This window comes from Elgaria multicarinata, chromosome 13 (genome assembly GCF_023053635.1).
Source record: "Elgaria multicarinata webbii isolate HBS135686 ecotype San Diego chromosome 13, rElgMul1.1.pri, whole genome shotgun sequence".
NCBI classification, from domain to species: Eukaryota; Metazoa; Chordata; class Lepidosauria; order Squamata; family Anguidae; genus Elgaria; species Elgaria multicarinata.
In genome coordinates, this window is record NC_086183.1 from 22,427,246 (window position 1) to 22,445,319 (window position 18,074).

An 18,074-nucleotide genomic window follows, 5' to 3' on the forward strand; every position below is an offset into this window, starting at 1 on the left:
GCATGCTAAGCCTGGGGAAGAACTTATGAGAGACAGGGCATTTTAGAAGTTGGGAACTCATAGGAAAATAGTTCAAACGGCTTTTCTTTAGGTGAAACCTTTATTTTATTTTGAAATACAGGACATGGAGCCTCGCACATTTTTGGAGTGGAGGGGCTGTGGCATGTGGCAGGGCAGCCTGTTCCGCAGGGTTCATAGTGGGAGTTACGTGGACAGAGAAGGCCTGGAAGGGAAGAATGAGAAGAATGTGATTGATGCTTGCAATAGAATTTAGGGGACTGTATAGTGCGAAGAGTTCCTTCCTCTGAACTCCCCCTTCCCTAAAAAATCCCTTGAAATTGGCTCGCTGTTCACAGGCATAGAAGTAAGTCAGTAGCACAGCACCAGAAGATAGGGAGAGTTGCCTGGTTGCCTAGGCGACCGGGTCTCTTGCACTCTCTTTCTATGCAGTGCTGCAGTGAGAAAAACATGGAAGATACCTAATGCAGTAGTTCCATGTCTAAAACAAAACCTGATAATTTAGAACTCTCAGATCTGGGGAGGATATCAGACGATGAAAACATCAGGAGAATCCTTATAACATGTTTATGGTCATGTGTGGCCCAGGGGGCAAAAGAAACATGCAAACTTTCCCCTCTAACTCATAGTAATTCATACTCCATGTGTTCTCCTGCCATAATGGATTCACTGGTTCTTTGTTGATTTAAGAACAGACGGAAAGCCATGCTGGATCAGACTAAGGGTCCATCTTGTCCAGCATTCTGTTCACATATTGGCCAACCAGCTGCCCATGGAAAACCCACAAGCAGACTATGAATGCAACAGCTCCCTCCTGCCCATGTTCCCCAGCAACTGGTGTACGTAGGCAGTACATCAGTTGCTGATAATGGAAGTAGCATATAGCCATCAAGACTAGTAGCCATTGATAACCTTCTACTCCAGGAATTTGTCTAACTTCCCTTCTAAAGCCAACCAAATTGGTGCCCATCACTAATTCCTGTGGTAGCAAAATTCCATAGGTTAACTATGTGCTGTGTAAAGAAGTACGTCCTTTTATCTGTTGTGAATCTCTCACCGATCATCTGCCCGACAAGACAGGGAAAGAATCCTATAACAAACTGTGGGTTCTTTCTCTGGCCTGACACTAACCAAATCATAGAATCATAGAATCATATATCTGGAAGGGGCCTGTAAGGCCATTGAGTCTACCCACCCCCTGCTCAGTGCAGGAATCCAGCTTAAAGCATAACTTACAGATGGAAAGAAAGACTGTGGTTTGTTTAGCCACTCCCACTTGCAGCTCATTCACTATAACCCAGAATTGTTTTTAAACATCTGGGATATTCTGACTTGTGAATCAGACCTAAAACCCATACAAATATTCAACTAAGATGCCTTTTAACCCATTGACAAGAGTTATTAAAGTGGCTTTGGAGTCACATAGACCCTTGTTAGGGCATGGAGAAAAAAAATGAAAATACTCAAAGGCAAAGGGGGAGTTTCTAAGTGACCCCAGAGTGCTCATTTAACAATGCAACACCGACTTTATGTTCAGTTCAGATAATGAGGTGTGCATTGTTCAGGGTTGATGTTTTTTAAAGTCATATCACCATGAGAACTAAATGTACATGAGTACATTTAAATGAACTAAAAATGTACATGAACTAAATGTACATGAGTAAAGGTATGTGAAATACCATAGGAATTAAGCAGTGGGGGTCATTAAACTCCAATTGCTTTCCCAGTACATTTGTATCCCTATAAATAACAATTCTAATGTTGTATTGCATGTAACACATTGGAATCTTCTTCAAATACAATTCATTAAAACACACACATACACACACACCAGGATTCCATTGGGGGTCAATTTCTTCCTATAGTTAATTAAACTCAGATTCTGAAAGTAGCACTTACTGCAGAAGGCAGGCGATCTCCATTGGCCAATCTGGATGCCCTGAGCTTGGCAAGCGGTCATGTAGGCAACGATGCCACTGCAGACAATGTTATGGAGGCCCTTGTACTGGCAGGTGTCAAAGACACAGTCATCAAAGTAGGATGTCGGGTCAATGGCCTCATGGCACTGCCTGAATGGCCCATCCTTTCTGATGAGAATCCCACAGTGACTGTCACCCTTGTAGGCTTCTTTCTCTTCATTACTGCACAGTGGGCAGTCAGTGGTACATCTTGCTGAGCACCCTGGGACTTCCTTCAATTTCCAGCTGTCTGCAAATTGGATTTCATCAGTTGTCTCTGTTCCATCCTTCCTGATGAAGTCATCACTGTGATCCTGATTGGCATTGCCACAGAGTCCACAGGTGGCATTGGCGTAAGATTCAGGAATAATGACCCTGGCATAGCTGCACCAGTCAAAGCTGACTGTCACGTCAAAGTCCGTCCTGATGAAGCCATGGACTCCACTGATGTGGCCCTTCAGTTTATTTTCATAGGAGAATGGCAAGTCGACAAAGACGCCGTTGACCTGGAGCACACACATATGGCAAGGATTTTGGTGAATTCAGTAAAAAAGAATTTGGTTTGATCACTGGCTGTTGAACAACATTTTCACAATTTATGCTATATTGCAGGAATGGGAATCCATGGCCTTCCAGATGATGCTGGAATAAAACTCCCATAATCCCTTACCATTGGCCATGGCAGTTGGGGCTGATAGGAGTTGGAGTCCATCAACATCTGGAGGGCCACATGTTCCCTATTCTTGCTATATGGGTTTTATTAACCTCTGCTGCTGGCCCAAACTAGTGAAGGAGATTGCTTGCCACATGACACTCTTCAATGCCTAGGGGCATGAAAGTCATTTCTGACATTGGTAGTGTTGTTCATTATCAATCTACATTCCATGAGCTTTCGGGAGGATTTGGCTACCTCTTGGAAGACATTCTCTAATGTGTTCCATCCCACTTTCTATAGATACCTGGACAAATAATAATCTCACTTCAGATTGATTTAAAAGGTTAGATGCAATTGCAAGACAGCATGTGATAATCTAATTATTGTGAACTTCCACCAGAGGGCAGCTGTTATCAATGCAGTCTTCTAATCTCATGCAAGTAACGCGCATTGCTCAGGCAGAAAGTCCACCTTCAAGAAATCTCTCAAATTACAACTTCCGTATGAACTACTCATATAATTTAAGAATTTCTACAAGGGAGGGCATAACTCCCAGAGATGCTGGTTGGCATATTTGAGAAGTTTCTTGCTCATGAACACTTATCTCCCCCACACATACAGCTTCTTCACCCTCATGGCATCTTTAGGATTGCTGTACCACAATGCTCTAGCAACAGAAGAAGCAAAAAAAAACTTGATTAATTCCCTTTTTATGCAATTCCTAACATTACAAAAGCCATGTTGGTCCTAGAATCCTAGCAAGCCCATGCCCCCCTTACACCTTTAGTTCATAGTCACAAGCATTCTCCTTGGTTCCTCATTTTGTCAAAGTTATACCTCTACCATTCATCCTAGCCACAGGTCCATACTTTGCATCCCACTAAACACCACTCTCCATTTTCCCTAGCATTCCTGCCTCCCTTCCCTGAGGACATAGATGTTCCTAACTAGGGGTGTGCACGGACCCCCCGCTCCGCTTCACTTGCAGATCCGCCATTTTTCGGAGCGGGTCGCTCCGCCCCGCCCCCGCTCCGCCCACTTCCGCTCCGCTCCGCTCGGAGCTCCGGATCGGATCCGGAGCTCCGTTTTTGCCCCCCCATAGGCTTGCATTGAAAGCTAAAAAAGTAAACAACTTTTTTTCCGTTGAAGTTAGAAACCTCACGTTTGGCACCATGACACCTCATGGGCGTATACACACACACGCCAAGTTTCAAGGCAATCCCATCATCCCCTGATTTTTGGCGAATTTTTGAAAATCGGGCACCCCATTCACACCCCTTGGGATAGCTCCGTCAATTTGCATGTTACAAACCTCAAACTCGGCACCAGGGCAGCTTATCCATGTGTCCACATGCACGCCAAGTTGCAAGCAAATCCCATCATCCCCTGATTTTTGGCGCGGCTCTACCCTCTAACGCACCTCCCATAACCCTAATTCACACCCCTTTAGATAGCTCCGTCAATTTGCACGTTAGAAACCTCAAACTCAGCACCATGATAGCTTATCCACGTGTCCACATGCACGCCAAGTTTCAAGGCAATCCCATCATCCCCTGATTTTTGGGGAATTTATGAAAATCGGGCACCCCATTCACACCCCTTGGGATAGCTCCGTCAATTTGCATGTTAGAAACCTCAAACTCGGCACCAGGGCAGCTTATCCATGTGTCCACATGCACGCCAAGTTGCAAGCAAATCCCATCATCCCCTGATTTTTGGCATGGCTTAACTCACCCCAAATTGTCCCATTCTACAACTACGTCAATTTGCACGTTAGAAACCTCAAACTCAGCACCATGATAGCTTATCCACGTGTCCACATGCACGCCAAGTTTCAAGGCAATCCCATCATCCCCTGATTTTTGGGGAATTTATGAAAATCGGGCACCCCATTCACACCCCTTGGGATAGCTCCGTCAATTTGCATGTTAGAAACCTCAAACTCGGCACCAGGGCAGCTTATCCATGTGTCCACATGCACGTCAAGTTGCAAGCAAATCCCATCATCCCCTGATTTTTGGCGCGGCTTAAACTTTTTAACTCACCCCAAATCAAGTCCCATTCTACAACTACGTCAATTTGCACGTTAGAAACCTATCCTTTGGTCCCATGACAGCTTACCCATGTGTCCCCATGGACACCAAGTTTCAAGGCAATCCCATCATCCCCTGATGTTAGGGGAACTTTTGAAATTTGAACACTCCAGTATGTCAGGGATTTAAAGTTGCAATTGCAGACAGCTCAATGGGGCCAGTTCCAAGGCAATCCCAACATGCCACGAGATAACCCTAAATCTTCTGGCACATTTGAAAAAGGGATTATTGAATTTGATAAAGTCTAAGTGAGCGCAGGAAGGACTTCTCCCCTTAGTCAAAGCAAGACACATACACCATCGCTGCAAGGCGGGAAGGGGAGAAGGGAGGGAAAGCAGGCAGGCAGCATGCATTGTAGTGCCGCAAGGATGGCTTGAGCACTAACGCATAGCAAACCAACCCATAAGTGGGCGCAAAGTGAGGCAAAGATGGCTGGTTGTTTCTTTCTAAGCCAGCAGTTACGCCTTGAGGGGCACAGAGGAGGACGACTGGGAGCAAGCGTGCCGGAGGGTGCTGGCCACGAACCGCAAAGCCCATCTCCCAGGCACCAGGCGGGCAGAGCAGGCGAGGAGTCAGTCCTGGCAGATGCCCCACCACAGCAGCACCCCGGGGGAGGCGGGCAGACAGGCAGGCAGGCATGGGTTGGCGGGCCCAGAAAAGCTGGTACCTTGCACAAGTAAGCCATAGATCTGTGGGGGAGTCAGTCCCAGCAGATCCAGCTACCTCACAAGGATGGCTCCCAGGCAGGCGGGCAGGCGCCTCCACTGTAGTGGCTGTGCTCAACTCGGCGGGCGCACTACAAGACGAGTTGAAGTGAGAGCTCACTTCTCAGGAAATGTAGTGGCTGTGCTACGGGAGATCGGTGGACTGCTGGAGCTTAGCTTTTTCTCTGAGGGGAAGTCCATGAGTTGAAGTGACAGCTTGCTTCTCAAAGACAGGGTTACAGCGGAAGAGGGGTGGGACGAGACCGGGGAGACAAGCTCGACCAGTGACTACTACTAATCCCCACATCCTGGAGGACCACAGCATCCCACACAAAGTGGCTGTGGTGAAGTCAATGGCTGTCATGAGTCGAAGTGAGTGCTGACTTCTCAGGAGGAAACTTAAACTGTCCCTAGTATGCACTAAGTGGCTGTGCTATGGGAGTTCGGTGGACTGTTGGAGTACCAGCCACAATTGGGGAAGTGAATGAGTTTCAGTGAAAGGTTGCTTCTCAAAATCAGCACACAGATCAAGGACTCCATTTGATCCCCGAGCTATCTAAAGGGTGACCCGTGGACTGCTGGAGTTTTCCTCCGGTTCCCGGTGGCTGGGATGGGTCTCGGCTTCTCAAAGCCATGGCACTGCTGCATATGCAGTGCAGCTTCTCGAAAGAGAGCTGTCCCACGGAAAAACGGTGCATTACTGGAGCTTAGCTTTTTCTCAAAGGGGAAGTCAATGAGTTGAAGTGAAAGGTTGCTTCGGAAGTCTATGGCTTTCATGAGTTTCAGTGACAGCTTGCTTCTCAAAGAGGGCGTTACAGCGGAAGAGGGGTGGGACGAGACCAGGGAGAGGAGCTCGACCAGCTGCTGCGACTAATCCTCACCCACATCCTGGAGGACCACAGCATCCGCAGTAGTGGCTGTGGTGAAGTCAATGGCTGTCATGAGTTGAAGTGAGTGCTCACTTCTCAGGAAAATTAAACTGTCCGTACACACTAAGTGGCTGTTCTATGGGCGATCGGTGGACACCTGGAGTACCACCCGCACATAGGGGAAGTCCATGAGTTGAAGTGACAGCTTGCTTCTCAAAGATAGGGTTACAGCGGAAGAGGGGTGGGACGAGACCGGGGAGAGAAGCTCGACCAGTGGCTACTACTAATCCCCACATCCTGGAGGACCACAGCATCCCACACAAAGTGGCTGTGGTGAAGTCAACGGCTGTCATGAGTCGAAGTGAGTGCTCACTTCTCAGGAGGAAACTTAAACTGTCCCTGTGCAGTCAGTGGTTGGGGAGAGAGGCACGGCCAGCTGTGCCTCCACCGTAGGGGCTGTGCTCAAGTGTCTGAACTTGGAGTCGAAGTGAGAGCTCAAAATTGCTCCATATGAGACTGGGGAGAGAAGCTCGACCAGCTTCTGCTACTAATCCTCACCCACATCCTGGTGGAACAAAGCATCCACCGAGAAGTGGCTGTGGTGAAGTCAATGGCTGTCATGAGTTGAAGTGAGTGCTGACTTCTCAGGAGGAAACTTAAACTGTCCCTACGCACTAAGTGGCTGTGCTATGGGCGATCGGTCGACTACTGGAGTACCACCCGCACATAGGGGAAGTCCATGAGTTGAAGTGACAGCTTGCTTCTCAAAGATAGGGTTACAGCGGAAGAGGGGTGGGACGAGACCGGGGAGAGAAGCTCGACCAGTGGCTACTACTAATCCCCACATCCTGGAGGACCACAGCATCCCACACAAAGTGGCTGTGGTGAAGTCAACGGCTGTCATGAGTCGAAGTGAGTGCTCACTTCTCAGGAGGAAACTTAAACTGTCCCTGTGCAGTCAGTGGTTGGGGAGAGAGGCACGGCCAGCTGTGCCTCCACCGTAGGGGCTGTGCTCAAGTGTCTGAACTTGGAGTCGAAGTGAGAGCTCAAAATTGCTCCATATGAGACCAGGGAGAGGAGCTCGACCAGCTGCTGCGACTAATCCTCACCCACATCCTGGAGGACCACAGCATCCGCAGTAGTGGCTGTGGTGAAGTCAATGGCTGTCATGAGTTGAAGTGAGTGCTCACTTCTCAGGAGGAAACTTAAACTGTCCCTATGCACTAAGTGGCTGTGCTATGGGAGTTCGGTGGACTACTGGAGTACCAGCCGCAATTGGGGAAGTGAATGAGTTTCAGTGAAAGGTTGCTTCTCAAAATCAGCACACTGATCGGGTCACCCAGAGGTCCACAGCCTCTACGTAGTGGCTGTGCTGAAGTCAATGACTTCCATGAGTTTAAGTGAAAGGTTGCTTCTCAAAGGCGAGGACTTGCCTGTTTCATTTTCGCAGCGAGACAGGCAGCTGCAGTAACACTCACAACCACACACACAAGGACAGCTTTTGCACAGAGGCTCATGAGTTCAAGTGACAGCTTACTTCTCAAAACCATACTTCGGGATCAGGGAGTACGTCTTCCACTCCCAGGGCACTCCAAAGGGCGACCCGTGGACTGCTGGACTTTACCTCCCTCAGTTGGGGAAGTGAATGATGAGTTTAAGTGAAAGCTTGCTTCTCAAAGACGGGTTACAGCAGAAGGGGAAGAGGAAGAGGATGAGACTGAGGAGAGAGAGGTTGCATCGGAAGTCTATGGCTTTCATGAGTTTCATGAGTTGAAGTGAGTGCTCACTTCTCAGGAAAATTAAACTGTCCGTACACACTAAGTGGCTGTTCTATGGGCGATCGGTCGACTGCTGGAGTACCTCCCACACATAGGGGAAGTCCATGAGTCGAAGTGAAAGCTCACTTCTCAGATAACTTGAATTGCGAGACTGGGGAGAGACGCTCGGCCAGCTGCTGCAACTAATCCTCCTCACCCACATCCTGGTGGAACAAAGCATCCACCGAGAAGTGGCTGTGGTGAAGTCAATGGCTGTCATGAGTCGAAGTGAAAGCTCACTTCTCAGGAGGAAACTTAAACTGTCCCTATGCACTAAGTGGCTGTGATATGGGCGTTCGGTGGACTGTTGGAGTACCAGCCGCAATTGGGGAAGTCCATGAGTTGAAGTGAGTGCTCACTTCTCAGGAAAATTAAACTGTCCGTACACACAAAGTGGCTGTGGTATGGGCGATCGGTGGACACCTGGAGTACCACCCGCACATAGGGGAAGTCCATGAGTTGAAGTGACAGCTTGCTTCTCAGGAGGAAACTTAAACTGTCCCTACGCACTAAGTGGCTGTGCTATGGGCGATCGGTCGACTACTGGAGTACCACCCGCACATAGGGGAAGTCCATGAGTTGAAGTGACAGCTTGCTTCTCAAAGACAGGGTTACAGCGGAAGAGGGGTGGGACGAGACCGGGGAGAGAAGCTCGACCAGCGACTGCTACTTATCCCCACATCCTGGAGGACCACAGCATCCACAGTAGTGGCTGTGGTGAAGTCAATGGCTGTCATGAGTTGAAGTGAGTGCTCACTTCTCAGGAGGAAACTTAAACTGTCCCTGTGCAGTCAGTGGTTGGGGAGAGAGGCACGGCCAGCTGTGCCTCCACCGTAGGGGCTGTGCTCAAGTGTCTGAACTTGAAGTCGAAGTGAGAGCTCAAAATTGCTCCATATGAGACTGGGGAGAGAAGCTCGACCAGCGACTGCTACTTATCCCCACATCCTGGAGGACCACAGCATCCGCAGTAGTGGCTGTGGTGAAGTCAATGGCTGTCATGAGTTGAAGTGAGTGCTCACTTCTCAGGAGGAAACTTAAACTGTCCCTGTGCAGTCAGTGGTTGGGGAGAGAGGCACGGCCAGCTGTGCCTCCACCGTAGGGGCTGTGCTCAAGTGTCTGAACTTGAAGTCGAAGTGAGAGCTCAAAATTGCTCCATATGAGACTGGGGAGAGAAGCTCGACCAGCGACTGCTACTTATCCCCACATCCTGGAGGACCACAGCATCCGCAGTAGTGGCTGTGGTGAAGTCAATGGCTGTCATGAGTTGAAGTGAGTGCTCACTTCTCAGGAGGAAACTTAAACTGTCCCTGTGCAGTCAGTGGTTGGGGAGAGAGGCACGGCCAGCTGTGCCTCCACCGTAGGGGCTGTGCTCAAGTGTCTGAACTTGAAGTCGAAGTGAGAGCTCAAAATTGCTCCATATGAGACTGGGGAGAGAAGCTCGACCAGCGACTGCTACTTATCCCCACATCCTGGAGGACCACAGCATCCGCAGTAGTGGCTGTGGTGAAGTCAATGGCTGTCATGAGTTGAAGTGAGTGCTCACTTCTCAGGAGGAAACTTAAACTGTCCCTATGCACTAAGTGGCTGTGCTATGGGCGTTCGGTGGACTGTTGGAGTACCAGCCGCAATTGGGGAAGTGAATGAGTTTCAGTGAAAGGTTGCTTCTCAAAATCAGCACACAGATCAAGGACTCCATTTGATCCCCGAGCTATCTAAAGGGCGACCCGTGGACTGCTGGAGTGTAACCTCCCTCACCCTCAATTGGGGAAGTGAATGAGTTTCAGTGAAAGGTTGCTTCTCAAAATCAGCACACTGATGGAGTCACCCAGAGGTCCACAGCCTCTATGTAGTGGCTGTGCTGAAGTCAATGACTTCCATGAGTTCAAGTGAAAGGTTGCTTCTCAAAGGCGAGGACTCGCCTGTTTGCTTCTCAAAAAACCATACTTCTGGATCAGGGAGTACGTCTTCCACTCCCAGGGCACTCCAAAGGGCGACCCGTGGACTGCTGGAGAGAGGCAGCCTGGCTAGTGGTGGTGGTGGTGCCAGGCATTGCCTTGCCCCCTGCTTGCACCTCACCTAAACGTGCAGTCAATCATGGACAAACGGTTGTAAACCGCCCAGAGAGCTTTGGCTGTGGGGCGGTATATAAATGTAATTAATTAAATAAATAAATAAATAAATAAATAAATAAATGGAGTCTTTTGGAACTGGGTGGAAAACTATCCGGATGAGTTGACTAAGCTGTACCGGACGCCACAGAAATGAAATGAACTCAAGTGCGGTGCTTTGCCCTCACAGTCAGTCACACACACGCACGGTGACAAACTCTGCCTAGTGCCTACAGAGAAAAAACCAGCCTGCCTGAACTGTAGTGTGCCTGCCAACCCAAGGAGGGGTGGAATTAAAGGGAGCCTGCCTGTCACTCCCACGAGGGCTTGAGGGTGGGGTATCCCAGCAGGGGGAGATTGCCCTTCAGAAAGACCAGCTGCTCCACCAAGTCCGGCTCCAAGCGAGAGCGGTGAGGGGTCACTATGTCGCCCGCCATAGAGAACACCCTCTCGCTTGGAACACTGGTGGGTGGGCAGCTGAGTCGATCCATGGCCACCCGCGCCAGGTCCGGCCAAATCTGAAAACGGGATGACCAGTAGGCCAGGGGGTCCATGGAGGAGTCCTCGATGGGCTCTGACAGGTAACGCTGCACGGTGGTTGCAGCGTCATCCTGGCTGGTGGCTGGGGAGGGTCTCTGCCCAAACACGGTGTGCAGAGCCTCTTCCCAATACCCCTCGCCTGTGCTGCTGCTGGGAGGGATGCAGGTGAGGCTGCTGCTGGTGCTGCTGGTGCTGCTGCGGGGAGGGGTGGCCTGCTCCTCTGCCTCACTCTGCCCCACCCTCTTGGCCCATGCCGCCCGCACTTCGCCCACCAGCGTTTCCACCCAGTGCTGCCTGCTATTTGGCCCACAAAGCCCATCCTTCACACGAGGGTCGCACATGGCTGCCAACATGTGGACCCTGTCGGTTTGGATGGGCTCCAGCCTCCGCGTCAGGCCGTCCCTCAGCCTAGTCACCGCTTCGCGGACCTCGGGCTCGAAGCGCCTGCCGGTGACGGGATCCCTGTACTCCAGAAAGTCGCCCATCTGTTTCTGGAGATGCCTGCATACAGGGATCACCTGGCTGAGGAGGGCAGAGCTTTTGCTCAGGGTCTCGGTGGCGTTCAGGAACGGCTTGAGGACCGCCACCAGCTGGGACATGGCGTCCCACTGCTGCTTGCCCAGGTGGTGGACGCCCATGTCCCTGACCCTGAACAAGTCGTGGATGGCACGCTGTTGCTCCACCATCCGCTCCAGCATCAGGTAGGTGGAGTTCCAGCGTGTCACCACATCCTGCACTAGCCTGTGCTGCGGGAGATTCAACTCCTCCTGCTTCTCCCGCAGCAAGCGACTGCCCTTGACGCTGTGGTGGAAATGGCCTGCCACCTTTCTGCAGCTCTCCAGGAGGTTACGGATCCCGGACAGGGGACCGAGGTTGGGCTTGCTGCTGCCCATCCCAAGGCCATCCCTCACCACCAGGTTCAAGACGTGCGCGATGCAGCGGACGCCCTCGAATCCGCCGTCGCGCACCGCCTTCACCATGTTGGCTCCCCCGTCCGTGACCATGTAACCGCGGGTGACCTTCTGCCCAGCTAGCCACCCATCCACCATGCGGTTCATGGCCTCCGTAATCTCCCCTGCCGTGTGGGACTGGTCCATCACTTGCGTGTGGAGGAGGGCCCAGCAGTAGCCCTCCTTGCCAGTCCCTGTAGTGCTGGATCCTTCCTGCCCCACGGCTGCCCACCAGTGTGCCGTCAGGGACAGGTAAGCGTGCACTCCGCCCTCGCTGGACCAAATGTCCGAGGTGAAGTGCACCATCCGTGCCTCTGCCTGGCACAGACGACCCAGCACTAACTCCCTGCAGGAACGGTACAGGGAAGGCACCACCCGCCTGCTCAGGGTGGTGCGACACGGCAGCTTGTAGTATGGCACCACAAGCGCCATCAGCCTCTTGAAGCCTGCGTTGTCGACGAGGCTGAATGGCTGGTCGTCCAACGCCACCATCTCACCGATTGACGTGGTGATCTGGGAGGGCGTTGGAAAACGCCATCTTGTGGTTCCATACTTCCCCCACCCCATTTCCGGCAGGGTTGCCTGCCTAACCCTTGTGGGGATGGGAGATGGAGAGCTGAGACTGGAAGTGCCAGCAGCAGCAGCAGCAGCAGCAGCAGCAGCAGCAGCCGCCGCCTTCGGCTTTCCCCTGGAACCAGTCGCCTTGCCCGCCTCTTTCCCCAGCAAGACCGACTGGTGCTGCCTCTTAAGATGCATCTTCATGCTGCTGGTTCCATAATGCCCTGTCGATGAACCCCTGCTTAGGCTGAGTTTGCAGTGGCGACAGACAGCAAAGCGGGGATCCGCTCCCAACTCAAAGTGGTCCCACACGATGCTTGTCTTTCGTTTCCGTGGTGACACCACCAATTGCCCGCCTGAGCTCTCTGGTGTTGCCACAGAAACAGGGGTGTGGGATGAGACTGGGGAGAGAGCCTCGGCCTGCTGCTGCTCCTCCTCAGCCCCCACATCCTGGAGGCCCACCGCCTCCTCCTCCTCCTCCCCCCCCTCCACTGTGCTGAGGACCTCGTCTAGGTCCATCATCGGGCTCGTGGGCTGAAAGGAGAATGAAGGAGTTGGGGATACTCCTCCTCCTCTAATGGCACTGCTGCCACGTGCCTCTTGCAAACGGGCACTTTTCCCATTCCCACCCTCAAAAAGAGAACGCCGGGCACAAGTTGCAGAAGAGAGTGGCTCTGCCTGCTGCTTGTCCTGCTTCTGTTTTGGAGCAGTCAGCCAAGGAGTTGCCCGTTTGAGTTTCACAGGAGGAGAGGAAGCCTGCTTACTGCTGGCAGACTGAGCCTTGCTGCTTTCAGCACGCCTGCTTCCTCTTTTCATGATGACTAACAAAATATTAATACTACTAATACTATGTATAAGGTACTACTAAGAATATGTATAAGAAGATATAATATGTTTAAATGTAGGGAAATGGGACAAGAACAATAAAATATACTACTACTAATATGTATGAGAATATACTAATATATATATATATATCTACTACTAAGAATATCTACAAGAATATAATAATATGTTTAAGAATATTACTAATAAATGTAGGGAAATGGGACAAGAAATGGGACAACCACTACTATAACAAGAACAAAATATGAATACTACTACTACTAATATGTATGAGAATGTATACTAATAGACTACTAAGACTATGTCAAAGAATATAATATAATATGTTTAAGAATAGGGAAATGGTGTGCGTATGCTTTCCCCAAAATGCTCAATCTGTGGCTGCCTGTTGAACTTGACAAAAGCAGCCCACTCCGTCGAAGTTACACAGAGAAGAAAAAGAGAATCCAATTTTTTTGGTATATTTGGTATATAGAAGATAGAAGGAAACACAATCAGGATTTAAGAGAGGGGAGGGGGGAAAAGAACCAACCACTACTATAATATGTATGAGAATGTACTAATAGACTACTAAGACTATGTCAAAGAATATAATAATAATATGTTTAAGAATAGGGAAATGGTGTGCGTATGCTTTCCCCAAAATGCTCAATCTGTGGCTGCCTGTTGAACTTGACAAAAGCAGCCCACTCCGTCGAAGTTACACAGAGAAGAAAAAGAGAATCCAATTTTTTTGGTATATTTGGTATATAGAAGATAGAAGGAAACACAATCAGGATTTAAGAGAGGGGAGGGGGGAAAAGAACCAACCACTACTATAAGAAGAACAAAATATGAATACTAATATAATATGTATGAGAATATATACTAATGGACTATGTGAAAGAATATAATAAAATATGTTTAAGAATATAAATGTAGGGAAATGGGACAAAAACTGTGTGTATGCTTTCAAAAGAAAGCTTTCACAAAAGCAGAACAGTCAGGCTTTAATACAGGGAAGGGGGGGGGGGCAACCAACCCAACCAACCCAACCACACACTCCAAAATTCAAAAATAAAGTTTATATTAAATCAAAGTAAGGGGAAAACACAGGGCAAACTAAGCTACAAGTCAGAAAGAAGCAAACAAACACACACACACGCCAAACTAAACCTATCCTAATCTATCTCCAAAGTCCAAAGCAGGAGCACTAACTAACTAAGTGTTCCCTCCACGAACGCCAACCCACAAAGAGACACAAAACAGAAAGTTCTCAGGGTGGGTCTGCCTTAGTCCCCCCTCCAACGCTGGGATTGGAGGAGGATGCTTTCTGAGGAGATCAATTCTCATCAGGATTGGGAGTTGAATGTGCCTGTCATCGCTTCCAAAAAAATAAAAATAAAAAAATAAAAAAAACCCAAACCCCGATTTTTAAAAAAATATTGCACGTGAACCACAGCACGCAGAAAGTTGAGAGTGGTCTCAAAATGACCCCCATCCACGACTCTCTGTGCACAAGAATTTTCAGAACGATAGCTTAAACCCCCCCCAGTTATCCCCGATTCTTTCCCTCAATGCAATCCTATGGGCGAAAAGCCGAAACGGAGCCCCGCGGTTGACCCTATTTTTAAAAAAATATTGCACGTGAACCACAGCACGCAGAAAGTTGAGAGTGGTCTCAAAATGACCCCCATCCACGACTCTCTGTGCACAAGAATTTTCAGAACGATAGCTTAAACCCCCCCCCAGTTATCCCCGATTCTTTCCCTCAATGCAATCCTATGGGCGAAAAGCCGAAACGCAGTTTGAGCCCCGCGGTTGCCCCGATTTTTAAAAAAATATTGCACGTGAACCACAGCACGCAGAGAGGTGAGAGTGGTCTCAAAATGACCCCCATCCACGACTCTCTGTGCACAAGAATTTCCAGAACGATAGCTTCAAAAACAACGTAGTTATGCGCGATTATTTGCCGCAATGCAATCCTATGGCGAAATGTTTTCAAGATGGCGACCGGAGCGCTCCGCCTGAACTCGGAGCTCCGAAAAATGGTCGCTTCTCTTCGCCTTGCTTCTAGGGGGTCCGCGGTCCGCTCCTACTCCGCCTCTGGGTAAGGCGGAGCAGGCCAATCCGCTACTGCTTCTACGCTCCTAATCGGAGCGGAGCACATCCCTATTCCTAACCCTAAACCAGGGTTGAGCAACTTGTAACCTTCCATATATTTTGAGTTACAACTTCTGTAAGCCCTAGTGAGCAAAGTCAACAGTGAAGAATTATGGGAGTTGTCAGCCAAAACTTCTGGTGGGCCACAAATTGCCCATGAACTTGAGCAGGGACGTTTTTTTAAAAAAGGAACGTTGGGGTTGTGTTTGGGAAATGTGTATTTGGTGCTTTTTTTATTTAAAAAAGTGCACTTTTTGGTGGGGAAGATGCAGACTTTTGAAATATATGCACTGAAATGTACACTGTTTTTGTTTGAACAAGCAGAAAACCAGGTCAAAAATAGGGGAGGGGGAGTGTCTAAGTGATGGGGGGAGAACATAGTGAGCTTGAAAATTGCTGCTTCTTCCACTCCTACTGTGTCGCACCAAGTTTCCTTCTTCTTTATCTATCCTTCTCATGGTTCCTACATTGGAGCCCACTATTGAATCTATATCTTTTCTTCAACCACCTTGTCTCTTAGCTATACATCCCCTTAGCTTCTTGATTTCTCATCTCATGAAATCTTCCCAGTGTCCCTCACAGCCCTACACAGCTATTCTTGTTCTTAGGGGTTGTACTTGGCTGATCTACAGGCCAAGCACAACATCTGAAGCTCTCCCCAACCACCCCAAGAAGTACCTGAATCTTCTGTGGTTGCTCTTGCCTCAGACTGATGGTCATGTTGTAGACTTCCAAAGTCACCACTTTGGTGAAGGACACTGCCTTACTGCCTCGGTTGTTATTCTCCACCGTGACCAAAAATGGAGTGAGGGTGGGGTCCTTAGAGCAGACCCCTGCCATCTGATAAATGCAAGTTCCCATGAAATCATACTTCTTTCCATCGAAGGTTGTGTAGTGAGGGTCTCCAGATTTAGTGCAGGTGGAGTAATGGGTGGCATGACAGCCCCAAACACCATCAACCATGGCACATTTCTGGTTGGCCTTGCAAGAATCTTTTCTGCACTCAGCCTTGCCTAATTTGGAGTCACACTTGCAGCGAGTATGACAGCTTTCATCATCCCAGAACTCTTCCCCTGGCTTGTAGGTCATGCCTTTGTAAATGCAGTTGCAGCTCTCCACCGGGACACATGTTTCATCGTTGAGGATGTACCCCTCATCACACTGGCAGCTTGCCACACAGGTATCATCACACATTGAAGGAGCAGATCGATCTGAGCAGGTAGCTGGGCAGGCATTTCCACAGACCTCAAAGTGGCTGTTCTCGTGACAGGTCACTGGTGTTGGGACTGGGATGGGATCTGAATGAAACAATAACACAAATATTTTTGGTTAGCAGCATGATCAGACCACACTTGCCTTGGAGGAGAAGAGGATGGTAGCATCCCTATCTGAAGGGTGGGAGGAGGAAGAGGTAAAAGGTGGGGTGGACTTTATAAGAAGAGCTGTGCACAAGTGGACTCTCAAAATTCTCCACCTTATTTGTGGGTAGAGAAATTGGAGGGGTAATTTTACCATATTTCTCCAGGGGGAGGAGAAATTTTCTAACAATTTCTTACAGGTAGGCATTGCCATTGGCAAGGGTTGTAGAACAGCTTTCCCCCTCCCCCCACCCAAGGCTTCTCATAAGTAAGGTAAGCACAAGAAGTCTCAACCAAACTCATGAGATTTTCTCCAAAATTTCTTCTCCTTCGAATATCTTTTCGAAAGCAATTTTTGTTCTATCAAAATCATAGAATCATAGAATCATAGAATAGTAGAGTTGGAAGGGGCCTATAAGGCCATCGATCTAACCTCCTGCTCAATGCAGGAATCCACCCTAAAGCATCCCTGACAGATGGTTGTCCAGCTGCCTCTTGAAGGCCTCTAGTGTGGGAGAGCCCACCACCTCCCTAGGTCACTGGTTCTATTGTCGTACTGCTCTAACAGTCAGTAAGTTTTTCCTGATGTCCAGCCGGAATCTAGCTTCCTGTAACTTGAGCCCATTATTCCATGTCCTGCACTCTGGGAGGATCAAGAAGAGATCCTGGCCCTCCTCTGTGTGGTAACCTTTTAAGTATTTGAAGAGTGCTAGCATGTCTCTCCTCAATCTTCTCTTCTCCAGGCTAAACATGTCCAGTTGTTTCACTCTCTCTTCATAGGCCTTTGTTTCCAGACCCCTGATCATCCTGGTTGCCCTCCTCTGAACACGCTCCAGCTTCTCGGCATTCTTCTTGAATTGTGGGGCCCAGAACTGGATGCAATACTCTAGATGAGGCCTAACCAGGGCCGAATAGAGAGGAACCAGTACCTCACGCAATTTGGAAGCTAGACTTCTATTAATGCAATGGTCAAAAGACCAATCCCAGGCACAGATTATTCTCAGGTTGAATACAGGTTGGGCAATGAAGTTACAGCCCTCTCCCTAGAGCACCCCAGCACTCCCTTTGGAGTCTTTATCCTAGGAGCATCATCCCGAGATGGCTATGGCTCTGTGGGCCTTTCCTCTTCCAGTAAGTATTAAAATCCAAGCTTTGGAGGCTTGAATTCATAGTTTGCAATAATCTAAAGCAAAGACGGAAAGCAATGTTGGGGTGGGGGCAAATGGTACCCCCCACTTGGCCCTTCATGGGCTGGGAGCATCATCATAGTCATGCCCCTGATGTCATCTAATGCCTGGTCAAAATTCTGGGTGAAGCTCCAGTTAATACTTTAGCTGGGGAAGGGCTTTGAGGCATGTGAGCTTTCCCTGGTTGGGAAACACTTGTGCACAATGAAGCCACCTTGACCCAGGCCTCCAGCCATCTCCTTCATTGGGTGCCTTCATCCACACCACATCC

At 49.3% G+C, this 18,074-nt stretch overlaps 1 protein-coding gene across 1 annotated transcript; it reads right to left on the bottom strand.

Annotated features, from left to right (window-relative positions):
• Nucleotides 1–5: 5 nt before the first annotated feature.
• Nucleotides 6–16,560, bottom strand: LOC134408352 (IgGFc-binding protein-like). The gene is made up of 4 exons (XM_063140605.1): nucleotides 15,937–16,560; nucleotides 1,918–2,482; nucleotides 120–223; nucleotides 6–11 (listed from the first exon to the last, which is right to left on the bottom strand). Exons 1-4 carry the CDS (start codon nucleotides 16,450–16,452, stop codon nucleotides 6–8), a joined length of 1,191 nt encoding a protein of 396 aa, XP_062996675.1. The 5' UTR covers nucleotides 16,453–16,560.
• Nucleotides 16,561–18,074: the final 1,514 nt, after the last annotated feature.

Coding starts and splice junctions, on each gene's coding strand:
- LOC134408352 (XM_063140605.1), bottom strand. CDS start 16,452: ATGTGTGATGATACCTGTGTGGCAAGCTGCCAGTGTGATGAGGGGTAC. Junction 2,483..15,936: donor AGCAACCACAGAAGATTCAG/GTACTTCTTGGG, acceptor TGTGTGCTCCAG/GTCAACGGCGTCTTTGTCGA. Junction 224..1,917: donor GAGATCGCCTGCCTTCTGCA/GTAAGTGCTACT, acceptor CTTCCCTTCCAG/GCCTTCTCTGTCCACGTAAC.